The sequence below is a fragment of the Phragmites australis genome, chromosome 24 (assembly GCF_958298935.1).
Source record: "Phragmites australis chromosome 24, lpPhrAust1.1, whole genome shotgun sequence".
Lineage (NCBI taxonomy): Eukaryota > Viridiplantae > Streptophyta > Magnoliopsida > Poales > Poaceae > Phragmites > Phragmites australis.
In genome coordinates this window covers 16,840,797-16,853,986 of record NC_084944.1, presented here as the reverse complement: position 1 = coordinate 16,853,986, position 13,190 = coordinate 16,840,797, and the positions used below count along the sequence as shown (strand labels likewise).

The following is a 13,190-nucleotide window of genomic DNA, read 5'->3' as shown; positions in this document are numbered from 1 at the left end:
AACTTTAGTCTGTACAATTTTCTCTATTCGGTTTTCGACCTATTTAGAGGATGTTCCTGCTCAACGTCATGCAAGCAAAGTGGTAGATAATTTTCCGTAACTTTGTTAATGCCTTGTATGCAGGGGTTTTTGGCGTAGGAATCGTGTATTTGTTTTGTGTGGTGTTGCTATGTTTTGGTGCTAAAATGTGCTTGTACAGATGGTAGTACCCCCGATCGTGCTTAGGCGAGCTTTCTTCATCATCTTGGGTAAAAGGCAAGTAAACATAGCGGTGGTTGCTATAACTATAACTTATATTTTTACTACCTCCATCTTTAAAATAAAGCACACATGATGATCTTAATAATCATAATATGATGAGTTTCTTTCTACTCTAGCATGATTACTATTTTTAATGATGTTATTAAAATTAAATGTGAGTGAAGTATTTGTTGTTAATACGTCTTGCGTAAAAGATGAAGTTTACTCATCTTTCACATATGAAATTGTTCAAGTCCAAATTGTGAATCATTTATAGTTGTCATATGCAACATGCTATATGCATAGCATTTACATTTGAGATACATGCCTTTATGATGTGTTGCATAGATGATGATGGTTGTATGTATTTCATTCCCATGGAAGAGTTTAAGTTTAGAATATGTAATGCGGAGTACTGTTAAAATGAAGTATGTCTTATGCACTTACTTAACCACTCTTAAGCAAGTGAACCTAGCAGTTGTGCTATGCTTTCTCTTACTATTAGATTACCTTCACCTCAATTGCAGCACATACATATATTGTAATGAACTAGATTTACGCCTGTTAGTTGTTGTTTATATTGTCTGAAGTTTATATGATTCCTCAATCATGGGGTTAAGGAAGTGGATTGCAGGGGTGAAAATGGACTGGCTTTTTCCCGCCCAATCGCCCGAACTATTTTAGGTGCTAATCGGATCTCGGATATTGGATATTCGAAAAAAATCTCAGATATTGGATCAGATCTCAGATAGTTGTATTAGATTAGGATGTAGGAAGCCAAGTATCTAAGTATCTATCAGATATTATATATCTGAGAATAAAATCAAATTTATCCAAAAACTATCCGAGCCTATATTCCAGAGCTTGTAACTTTTTCATACAGATTCGGGTGGAGACAATCTTTATATGAAAATTATAGATATCAATTAGATATACAAGTTTGTAGTTGATATATTTTTTTCATTTGAAATTATTAATATGTTCAAATAATCAATAGAAGATTCAGCTAACATATTTGACACTCGTAACTTTTCTGATTTTGCTCTAATATAACTCCTTCCATGTGAGTATATTACTGATTTACTTGTAGGACCTCTAATATAGTTGAGTTTTAGATTCATGGAATGGTCGAACAATCATAACATATGTGATATATATGGTTGTTGCTTTTACTCAATATTCGAATAAATATTAGTGACTAACATTGTCTGCATCTAACCCACACATATTTGATTTGTACTGATCTGTATTCATAACCAAGAGTATCTGTATCCGTATATGTATCTGACATCATCCGTGTCCAGCTCTGATTCAGATAAAAAAAAAATATGAGATATGATATAGAATCAGTAGTATCTGTCTGTATCTGATCCAATTACACCCCTAGTGGAATGTGTCATTCTTTCATATTCTTCATCTGAAAATTAATGAAGCGTGTAAGTATATTGGAAGTTGTGCTATTTAATTATGCACGAAGCATGTCATGTGCATTTCATGTATTAGAAGCTATGTCGCATAGCGTTTATGACCGTACTGGTACAACATCGTATGTTACCTGAGAAGGGGTACGGTGTACACCCTTATGTTACCCTAGAAGGGCTCAGAGTGAGGAAGAGCATGACATGTGCATTTATATTCATATCTACAATATAGCAGTATTTTTGCATTGGAATTGTGGATCAAATACATCTTTGCAATGCAACGGTACCTTGCATTGAAATGTGGATTGAATGCAGCTTTGTGATGCGATAGCAAATTGCAATTGAAGTACTATTGAAGTTGAGTGCATCGGTTCTTATGCATTGGAATTATTGATCAGGCATCATATGCTGGTTATTTGAGTAGTGTTACTACTTAATGATGATATGAGGATATATATTGTTTAATTTGTTGTCTTATAGTTTTTAATATGGTTCAGGATGCCTTATGATCTATGATGTTGTAGGATGATTAAATATAATTGAGTCTTACACCCTATAATTGTGATGACGTGAAAACCCATGTTTTGAACGTAGGAGTAGTTTTGGGTAATTGCAGTAAGAAGTTTATAAAATACTCATGTCTAGCCTTGAACCATGAAGCGCTTTAGCAAGATACTTGAGTTGGTGATGTTGTCTTTAACTTGAGCTTAATATGATGTTCTTATTGATTCTATTTATAACTTGAGCTTTATATGATGTTCTTATTGGTAATGGAACCGATATATGTTTAAAGTGATACTTAACCAACTTGTAGTTTAAATAGCTCGTTATAGCAATTTGATTGCTGAGATTTCCATCTCACTATTTTATCTCTCTCCCTAGGTTTTCCTTGAGTTGACAGGCATCGGGATGGATAGCAACTTATCACTTGCACTCTCACTTATGCTTTTGTGTGGTGATGTTGTAATGTTGATGAGTTGTTAAAAAACTCTAGTGGCCTTCACCAATGGCCTTTGAGTGTTATTGAAGTATGAATGTTTCGTCGTGTTGTTGAAGTATGAATGTTTCGTCGTGATGGTTCTAGATGTTGGAGTCTTTCGTTTATGTTGCTGTGATGATTGATATGATGTTAGTGTGTTGTTTCATATTTATCTGTATGTTGTGGCTTCTGTGTTACCTCTATTTTCTGGGGAGGTGCTGACAAAATTTTCTTGTTTGGCGTACTTGTAGGGTAGTTTAGTAGCATTCTGGGCTTGTGGTGGTCCCAGGGGTGAGTTGTTATTAGAGCCTAGGTAATTGAATGCTAAATCTGACACACTTGCATACATAGGATGGGTACAGGTTGCATTTCATTTCTTTAAATAAGTATTATATTGAAGTTACTTAATTGATCCTCTATATGCATAGGCTAGTGTTTAGTTGCTAACCTTGGTGTTTTGTCCTTTGTACATCGTTATAGTGTTGTTGTCCCTGTTGGAGTGGTAATGATGTGGAGAGGATGAGGTGATTGCCATGGCCTGTAGGACATGAGAAGCTTCGGAGTATAGTAGCATAACTATTGTGTAGCATTGCAAATAAGCTAAGTGGAGGGCCGCCATGATGCCTCTTTTGCACTATCAGGTGAGGTCAATTGAGTGTTAAGTATGCGATCCAACCATCTACATACAGAGCGAATATTTTGGGTACATGATGGATTAACCCCTATACCATGTACCCTAACTATTCGTTCTCGGGATGTCAAGAAGTGGGTCGATGCATGCCTTACCCTAGAAGGTAACTGTCGGTGAATCAGGAACCAGGGGTCCCCGAATCTCGAGGCCAGGCCAGCAATCCGTCACGTGGCGCCCTCCCGCGGAGGTCATCTCCGCGAGGTAAAAAAGACTAAGTCCCGGGAGAGGGCGCTCGGGGCCACAGACAATGGTCCCCGAGTACCCAGGTTCCCCGATGACCTGCGAAGACTAAGTGACCGGGAAGAAAGTGCTCGGGGAGGTGAACGGTGACCCCCGAGCACCTAAGTCCCCCGACGACCAGGAGAACCGAGTACCAGGAGGGGTGTGCTCGGGACTACGAGCAGTAGCCCCCAGGGCACCCAAGTACCCCGAGGACCCAAGGAAGGTCGTTCCGAGAGAGAGTGCTCGGGGCTGCAAGAAGCGGCCCCCGAGCACTCGGTTCCCCGAGGATCCATATAGTTAAGTCCGGGAGAGAGTGCTCGGGCCATAAATAGTGGCCCCCGAGCACTCGGTTCCCTAATGACCAAAAGAGGGCGCTCTCGAGAGAGAGTGCTTGGGGAGGTGAACAGTGACCCCCGAGCACTCGGTTCCCCGATGACCCAGGAAGCCCCCCGTCAGTGGCCCCCACAGGGGTCCAGCGATGAGGTGTCAGCCAGTGAAAGGCCCAATGCCGCATTTAAGAGCGCGCGTGGCCTGTCACCTCCAACTGCTCCCGCCACGCTCGGTGTCAGTTCCTGCCATATTCTTACAGAAGGGCGTGGGGACATTTAATGCACGGGTCCCATCCCGTGCCATCCGGAGCGCCTCGGGATAGCATCGCGAGGCCCGAGGTGTTCCGTCTGCCACGCTACTATGGCAGGCGAACAAGACCGGGCAGGCACGCCGGGCCGCTCTGCGGCTGCCCAGTGGGCCCTCTCCACGGCGCCCGTTGCCAACGCCATCATGATGACTGAAGACCGGGCGCGGGGCGCGTTTTCAACCCCCGTCACTTCGCGCAGAGGCTATGATGACGCCCTTTCCATTTATGGTGCCTTGGAACTCGCACCCTCTCTTTCGGGGCATGCTACTGCCGGTGGGTATTTAAAGCAGCCGGCAGCACGGACAAAGACAGAGGCAGATCGAACAGACAGCTGAAGTCCAAGCTCAGACAAGCGCACATAGAGCCAATAGAATCCAACAGAGATCGAAGAACACCTTCGTACGAGCATAGAAACCGAAGAACAAGGAGCCCAAGGCTCTAGGATAGACAGACATTCTTGTAACTAGCACATTCCTGAGAGACATTCTCAGGGCATTTATAGCATCCACACAGGAGTAGGGTGTTACGCGCAGTGCGGCCCGAACCTGTCTAAAAATGCCCCCAGCGCATTTACTCTTTTCTGCATTAGATCATTCCACCCCACCTACCATCGCATTTACATCCATTTATTTCTCCAGCAAACATATTCAGAATCATCCCCTCTGCCGAATCTCTAAAAAGGGGTCCCTCAGGATCCCTGCGATAGGAGCTAACACTCCGAAAGCCGGCGCGCCAGGTAGGGGGGTTACATCCCTGAATTTGTTTGTTTGTCTTCTCCTCCAGAAAAAAATGGCTAGTGGCCATCGTCTCCAGTGCGCCGGCTCCAGCTCTAGTGAGGAAATGGAGCCCCTCGCTCAGGAGGCCCCAATCGCTGCTGCTTCCCAGCAACAGTCGTGGTCCGCACGCACGGCTTTCCCCTCCCGGGGGACCATGGCGCTGGGCCCAGCAGGGCCGCTGCCACCGTCGCAGGCGCACCGTCTGACCCTCAGCAGGTGGCCGAAACTCCCACCGCCAGATCCACGTCTGGACAGCGCCAGGCACCGTTGCGGCGTAGGCTCGCCTTCGGTGAGGCCAGTCCTGGGAGCGCGCTGCTCGCGGCGCAAGCTCTCCTCAGGCACCCCTCAGTCCAGGCGGTGGGGGAAACCCCGGAAGACCGCTGGCTCCAGGAGGTGGCCGCCTTGGTCGACACGGCTCACCGCCAGGTGCTGGCCGAAAGTTCCCGCGCTACCTCCCACCTCAGCGCAGCCAAGACCGGCCCATCATCAGGTGGCGGTCGCACTGGCCGGGGGGCCTCCAAGCGGAGCGTCGCCCCCCTGGCCACTACCGGAGCTCAGGACCCCCGCTTACACCTTAATGAGCGGAGGGCCGTCGAAGACACGCGCGTTACCCTCGAGCGCCAGTGGGAGACCCGGCATGAGGCTGAAACCGTGGACCAGGCCTCCTCCCTGCCGGCCCACGACCACCGGGGCTCCCTGGCTCGCCGGCGTTCACTGCCTAAGGGCGCTGCCCACGCCGCAGGGTACGACATCGGCTGCCATGCCTTCACCAGCGAGCTCCGTCGGGTCAAATGGCCCACCAAGTTCTAGCCAGAACTGCCGGAGAAGTACAACGGGTCCATCGACCCCGTCGACTTCCTCCAAATATACACCACTGCTGTCCAAGTGGCTGGCGGCAGTGAAAAAGTGATGGCCAACTACTTCCATGTCGCCTTGAGGGGCTCTACCCACTCTTGGCTTATGAACTTACCCCCAGGGTCCATCGGCTCCTGGGATGATCATTGTCACCAGTTTGTGGCAAACTTTCAGGGCACGTTCACGCGCCCCGGCCTGGAGTGCGACCTCCACGCCGTCAAGCAGTAGGAGGGGGAGACGCTGCGGCGCTTCATACAGCGCTTCAGCCAGGTCCGCAACACCATCCCGCGGATAACCCCCCACGCTATTATTGTCACGTTCCGGCAGGGTGTCCGCGACGAGCGGATGCTCGAGAAGCTGGGAACGCACGAGGTCGAAACCACCGCGGAGCTCTCTGCGCTGGCCGACAAGTGCGCCAAGGCGGCGGAGGCTCGGGCATGGCATGTTCCGCGCCCTGAGCATCCCGCCGCCGATCAACCAGGTCCTTCCCGCTCCGACAGGCGGGAAAAGAAAAAGAGAAGGAGGCGCGAGGTTGTCCCCGTCGAGCCAGCCTTGGGCCCCGCCCATGGGCCGGCCCAGGAACCCTACCGCCGGCAAGCACGCCGGGCGGCCACCGACAGACGGCCCGCACCCACGAGGGCTCTGGCCCGAGCCCCTCCTAGGGCTCCGGCTCCCGCAAGGGCTCCCGCTCTGGCAAGGGCCCCCGCTCCTGCGAGGCTCGAGCCAGGGAAGTGGTGCCATATCCACCAGACCAAGTGGCATGACCTCACGGAGTGCCGCACGGTCAAAGGCCTCATCGAGCAGCGCCAGAGGGACCGCGAGGAGCCCCGCAGGGGCGGCGACGAAGAGCCACCCCCGACAACCAAGAGCTCAGCTTCCAGGAGCCCGAGCACACCGCCGCAGCGTCAAGACCATGCAGCACGAGGTGTGCTCGGCGACCCCGAGCGAAGAGGCCGCAAGGCCCTTGAAGTGGTCGGACGCAGGCGTGGGGCGACTACCCCTGGCCGACCACCCCGCCAGTACTGCAGGCGTGGGGCGACTACCCCTGGTCGACCACCCCGCCAGTACTGTAGGCGTGGGGCGACTACCCCTAGTAGTGTCCCCCACCATCTGCAATGTGAAGGTCAGCAGAGTGCTGATCGACGGGGGGCGCAAGCCTTAATCTCCTCTCCAAGGAGGCTTTTGAGAAGCTGCAGGTGCCCTCTAGGTGCCTAAAGCCATCGCTCCCCTTTTACGGGGTGGCACCCGGGCACTCCCTGCCCCTCGGGCAGGTCGAGCTGCCCGTGACATTCGGGAGCCGGGACAACTTCCGGACGGAGAACGTCATCTTCGACGTTGTGGAGCTCCACCTCCCCTACAACGCCATCCTCGGCCGCCCGGCGCTCGCTCGGTTCATAGTGGTCACCCACTACGCGTACCTCACGGTTAAATGCCGGGCCCTGCGGGCCCCATCTCCGTGTCTGCCGAGACCAGCAACGCCGTCTCCTGCGCCGAGCAATTATACTCGGCCTTGGTCTCAGCGAGGACCGAGGTCGAAGGTCATCCAGGGGGCCCGGGACCCTCTTCATCCAAACTCCGACTCGCTACCGACGCCTCCGTTCCTACGAAGGAGGTCGTGGTGGGCGAAGACGCTTCCCAGGTTGTCCGAATTGGCGGCGACCTGGGCGGCAAATAGGAAAGCGCGCTCGTCGCCTTCCTCCGGGCTAACGTCGACATGTTTGCATCGCAACCATCCGATATGCCCGGGATCCCTTGGGAGGTGATCGAGCACCACCTGGCTGTGCGCCCGGACGCACGGCCGGTGAAGCAGAAAGTCCGGTGGCAGGCGCCCGAGTGCCAGGAGTTCATCCGGGAGCAAGTAAGTAAGCTCCTTGACGCCGGATTCATACAAGAAGTCCTCCACCCCGAGTGGCTGGCGAACCCAGTCATCGTCCCGAAGGCCAACGGTAAGCTGTGCCTGTGCGTGGACTACACCGACCTATACAAGGCTTGCCCAAAAGATCATTTTCCTTTACCCCGCATAGATCAGATTGTAGATGCAACCGCGGGATGTGATCTTTTATGTTTTCTAGATGCAAACTCTGGTTATCACCAAATTCTCATGGCCATAAAGGATGAAGAAAAACCTCTTTTACCACTCCGGTGGGGACTTATTGCTATGTATCGATGCCATTTGGCTTGCGCAATGCTGGGTCTTCTTTCCAGTGCGCTGTCCGCATCACCCTTGACTCGCAGGTTGGCCGCAACGTCGAGGCTTACATCAACAATCTCGTGGTCAAATCCCGAGACCACGCCACCCTGCTTGAAGATCTTGCCGAGACTTTCAACAGTCTCTGCACTACCTGCTTGAAGCTCAATCCCGAGAAGTGCGTCTTCGGGGTACCTGCGGGCAAGCTCCTCGGTTTCTTGGTCTCCAACCGAGGAATCGAGGCCAACCCAGAGAAGATCCGGGTCATCGAGCAGATGCGACCTCCGGCTCAACTCAAGGAAGTTCAGCGTCTCACCGGCTGCATGGCGGCCCTCGGGCGCTTCATCTCCAAACTCGGGGAGCGAGGACTCCCCCTCTTCAAGCTCCTAAAGAAGACCGGTCGCTTCGACTGAACGCCGAAGGCCGAGCAGGCCTTCCACGATCTGAAGAAATATCTCACCTCGCTGCCCGTACTGGTGGCCCCCTCCGTGGGCGAGCCACTACTGCTCTACGTCTCGGCCACTCCTCAGGTCGTGAGCATGGTACTGGTGGTGGAGCGCGATGAGTGCTCGGGGCAAGGTGCTGGGTCCCAGCTCCCGGCCGCCCCCGAGCACTCCCCAGTCCTCACGGCTCCCCCCGAGCAGGGGGTCGAGCCCAAGCACTTGGCTCCTCCTGACCAGGGAGACTTGCCAGAGCACCCGGCCAACCCTGACCACGCCGCCGAGCTCGAGGGCTGTGACAGGCCCTCGGGTGAAGCCATAGTCCGGGCCCGCCGTATATAGCGACCGGTGTACTTCGTCAGTGAAGTCCTCCGAGATGCCAAGACAAGGTACCCCCAAGCCCAGAAGCTGCTCTACGCCGTGCTCGTTGCTTCCCGAAAGCTGCGCCACTACTTCCAGGCGCACAAGGTCTCGGTGATTACCACGTACCCACTGGGGCCCATCCTCCGGAACCGAGAAGGCACCGGGCATGTCGTCAAATGAGCGGTGGAGCTGGCGGAGTTTGACCTGCCCTTTGTCAGCCGCCTGGCGATCAAAAGCCAGGCGCTCTCTGACTTCATGGCAGAGTGGACGCCCGTTCCCGAGACCGACCAAGAAGAAATTTCCGCATATCCCGGGCACGATGCGCCCGGGTACTGGATTATGCACTTCGATGGTTCCCTCACACTGAAAGGCGCGGGGGCTGGAGTGGTTCTCACCTCCCCAACGGGTGAAGAACTCCGGTACGTCGTGCAGCTGCAGTTCCGAGCAACCAACAACATGACGGAATATGAGGGCCTCATCGCTGGCCTCCGGGCTGCGGTGGGCCTCGGGATTCGTCGCCTCCTGTTCAAGGGAGACTTGCAACTGGTGGTCAACCAGGTGTCGAAAGAGTACCAGTGCACGGATCCTCAAATGGCGGCGTACGTGGCGGAAGTCAGGAAGTTGGAGAGGCACTTTGACGGCCTGGAGCTGCGGTACATCTCTCGCCGCGACAACGCTCTGGCCGATGACCTTTCTCGCCTGGCCTCTTCCCGTGCGCGCGTCCCTGCCAGAGTCTTTGAAGAAAGACTCACATGGCCTTCTGTCCTGCCTGTCGAACAGGACGAAGGGAAAACCTCAAGCCTAGTTCAGGGGACCCCGGTGGTGCCCTCAGTGGGAAGCCCCGACAGGGTGCCGCTGCTCGGTGAGTGCACTGCGCTTGCTGGCTGTTCTCAAGATGCCTCGTGGATGGACGAGATCCGAGGGTACTTGAAAGAAAAGTTCCTCCCCGGGGATGATGCCTCTGGTGAAAGAATTGCTCGGCAGTCCAAACGCTATGCCATAGTAGATGGGGATCTCTACCGGTGCAGCACAGGCGACGTCCTCCTGAAATGCATCACCCGGGTAGAAGGCGGCAAGCTTCTCGCTGAGGTCCACGAGGGCGAGTGCGGTGGCCATGCATCATTCCGCACGTTGGTCGGACAGGCCTTCCAGCAAGGTTTTTACTCACCTACAGCTCTCCGGGATGCTTCCAAGTTGGTTCGGCGCTGCAGGGCGTGCCAGTTCCATGCAAAGCAGATTCACCAGCCAACTCAGGTTCTTCAAACCATCCCCCCGTCATGGCCCTTCGCGGTCTAGGGGATGGACATTCTGGGTCCATTCCCCCGAGCAATCGGAGGCTATGAGTACCTCTACGTCGCCATCGACAAGTTTACCAAGTGGCCGGAGGTGGTTCTAGTCGTCAAGGTGACCAAGAACACGGTGCTCCAGTTCATCCGCGGTATCACCAGTCGCTTCGGCGTCCTAAACCGGATCATCACCGACAATGGTACTCAGTTCTCGAGTGCCCTATTCGGGGACTACTGCGAGGACCTCGGCATCAAGCTCTGCTTCGCCTCTGTCGCTCACCCTCGGAGCAATGGGCAGGTCAAGCGCGCCAATGCGGAGATACTGAAGGGGCTCAAAACCCGGACCTACAACATGCTCGCAAAGCACGGGAAAGGATGGATTGACGAGCTACCTGCTGTGTTAAGGGCCAATCGGACCACGCCGAGTCGCGCTACCGGGGAGACTCCTTTCTTCCTTGTGTACGGCGCTGAGGCGGTCCTCCCCTCCGAGCTCACTCTTGGCTCCCCTCAGGTGCATGCCTACTCCGAAGGCGAACAGGAACAACGAAGACGCGACGACGTCGACTACCTAGCACGTCCGGAAGGGGTTCTACGGCCCAGCTGGACGACAGCCGGGCACTGGGTCCCCTGCGAGCCCTCTCTGCCGAGGTGCTCGGGGTCCCCGAATGCTGCCACGCAGGCACCGCCCTCGACGCGGCCATTCGCCCCACACTCGAGGTGCTCGGGGCAGGCTCAGCCAGCGCCAGTTGCTCGGGCGCGGCCTCTGCCCTTGGCTCGGGGCAGGGCGGCGCCTGCGGCTCTGGTTCGGCCGACGCGCTCTGCGACTCCAGCTCCACCGGCGCGCTTGGCTCAGGCGCGCTCGGCTCGGAGGCTGGAGCCGGCCTCGGCGCCTCCGGCCGTCCTTGGTCTCCGGCAGCGTCCTTAGGCGGCCTGAAAGAGAAAGTAAGGTCAGTCCCCTAACTCACTCTGGGTGAAGCATGCTCGGGAAAAAGAAGAACTTACGCAGTCTTCGGTCTTCGGTATTGCCATCGTGATTCCGGGATCTTGTACTCCGGGCCCGACGGCTTTGGCCCAGAATCTTCCCACCTCCTCTTTGGTGGGGGGCTCTGCGGGGCCACCGCGGAGTCCTTCTCCGGTGGCGGGCTGGTTTGGGCACTCGCTGTACACGCGCTCCTGTGCCGGCCTTGGTCTCTGGGCTCTGGCGCCCGGGTGCCTGTCGCCAGTGGTTGGCCAGCTTGGGCACTCGCTGTAGACCCGCTCGAGTGCCGGCCTTGGTCTTTGGGTTCTAGAACTGTAGATGCCACCTCCGTCACAAACCCCGCACCGAACGATTGGCCGCCCCGACCTCCCTCCTTCGCGCCGCCAGCCAGCGGCCGCTGTCGCGGAGGCAACAGCGACGACGAGGACGTCGGTGTAGGAACGAAAGTCCGGGGGCGTTTCCCTTTGTCCCCCGGCGCTGTCGCCGCCCCACTGCCGGCGGCACCTCCTCCACCGGCCTGGCGGCTGTTGCCTGCGGCAGCCCCACGGCCGGCCTGCGGCCTGCCACCCGCGGCGCCCGCGCTGCTGTTCTGCGTCCTGGCGCCCGCGCCACTGGCCTGCGGCCTGCTACCCGTGGCGCTCGCGCCACCGTTCTGCGCCGGGCCGCCCGCAGCCCCCATGCCGCTCGTCTGCGGCCTGCTGCTAGCGGCGCTCCCGCCGGAGGCACTCGAAGCGCAGCCGGTCACCTCATCCACCCCGGGAATCTGGATAGTCTCGGGGTTCTGGTGCCCTGGTCGGTCGACCAGCCCCTGGGCGTCGAACTCCAGCAGTGTCTTTTGTAGCGCCACCCGGTTCGGGTCAGCGCAAAGCACCAGTTGCTCCCAGGGAAGCTCTGCCCGGGTCAGGTCCTCCATGCCGGTCACCACCCGGAGCAGGCCCCCCAGCGCCGCATCGTCCAGGTCCCACTCCGCGTTGATTTGGGTCCTGGTGATGTCCTGGGAGCCTGTGTACATCCAGCAGGGGCGGACCCGCTCCTGCAGAGGCGCCAGGCGGCGGCGCAGGTAGTCCACCACCACCATCACCGAAGTAAGGCCGGCCTGGCGCAGGAAGTCAATGCAATCCAGGACCGGCTCCATCCGCTTGTCCGTCCGCGGCGGCGCCTCCCAGATTGACCTTTGAGGCTCCGCCGCCATGTCCGGCTGCGTAAGGTGGTCTTGGGGACTAACGTCGACGTAGAACCAGTCGCGCCGCCAGTCGTCCCATTTACTCCTCAGCACCTGGGGAATGTACTCCTCCACCAGGCTGTCCCACAGCCGGAAATTGCAGCAGCCGGCGACGTCTGCGGTGGAGAAGCCCCTCTTCTTCCCGGCCAGCCGCAGCACGAAGAAATGTCAGAAGAGCGACACCGACGGCGGCACCCCCACGAACATCTTGCAGAAGTGGGTGAAGATCGCCAAGGCAACGACCGAGTTTGGGCTGAGGTGCACCAATTGGATCCCGAACGTGTTGAGGATCTGGAGGAAGAAGGTCGAGAACGGCGGCCCCAGCCCAGCCGCCACGAAGGAGGCGAAGAGAACAGTGCACCCCGGCTGGTCCGTCATCGGCGGGAAGCTCGCCGGCCTCACCACCAAGGCCTCCCGCTGGCCTTCGGGCACCATCATCTTCCGCACTTTATCCGCCACCTCCTCGTTCACGAACCGGGACTCCGATAGCACGTTGTCGGGTGTCTTATCGCGGTGGCTACCTCCCGCTCTTTACATTTTGTCAGGGTGAGGGATGAGTTGGAACGGTGGGGGAAGAGAGGTGCGCTGATCGCCTAAGGGAAGACGAGGGCTCAGGAGCGCAAGGAAGAAGAAGGCTTGATCGCAACAACGGCGTAAAGAGGGGGGCGGTTCGCTCCCCTCCCCCTTTTATATCCTCAGGAAATTCAAACATCACCTGCCACGGCGCGCTCGGCTAGATGACTTCCTCAGCCAGCGTAACCGCCAGGCGAATCTCCCTCAAGCCGCGCGGTTGTCAGCGGTTGCCAAGCGCACTTTCCTCGAACGGCGCGGTTGCCACGCGCGCCGCCTGCCGCGTTATCACGCGCCGCCCGCCTCGTTATCACGCGCCTC

The 13,190-nt window shown here is 55.7% G+C and overlaps 1 protein-coding gene across 1 annotated transcript; it reads right to left on the bottom strand.

The window, feature by feature from the left end:
* Positions 1–11,096: 11,096 nt before the first annotated feature.
* LOC133907215 (uncharacterized) lies at positions 11,097–11,990 on the bottom strand. Its single transcript, XM_062349226.1, has one exon. It carries the CDS (start codon positions 11,988–11,990, stop codon positions 11,097–11,099), a length of 894 nt encoding a protein of 297 aa, XP_062205210.1.
* Between the last annotated feature and the right edge of the window lie 1,200 nt (positions 11,991–13,190).

What these genes read in the sequence shown, in the direction of transcription:
- LOC133907215 (XM_062349226.1), bottom strand. Translation starts at nt 11,990, where the DNA reads ATGGAGGACCTGACCCGGGCAGAGCTTCCCTGGGAGCAACTGGTGCTT.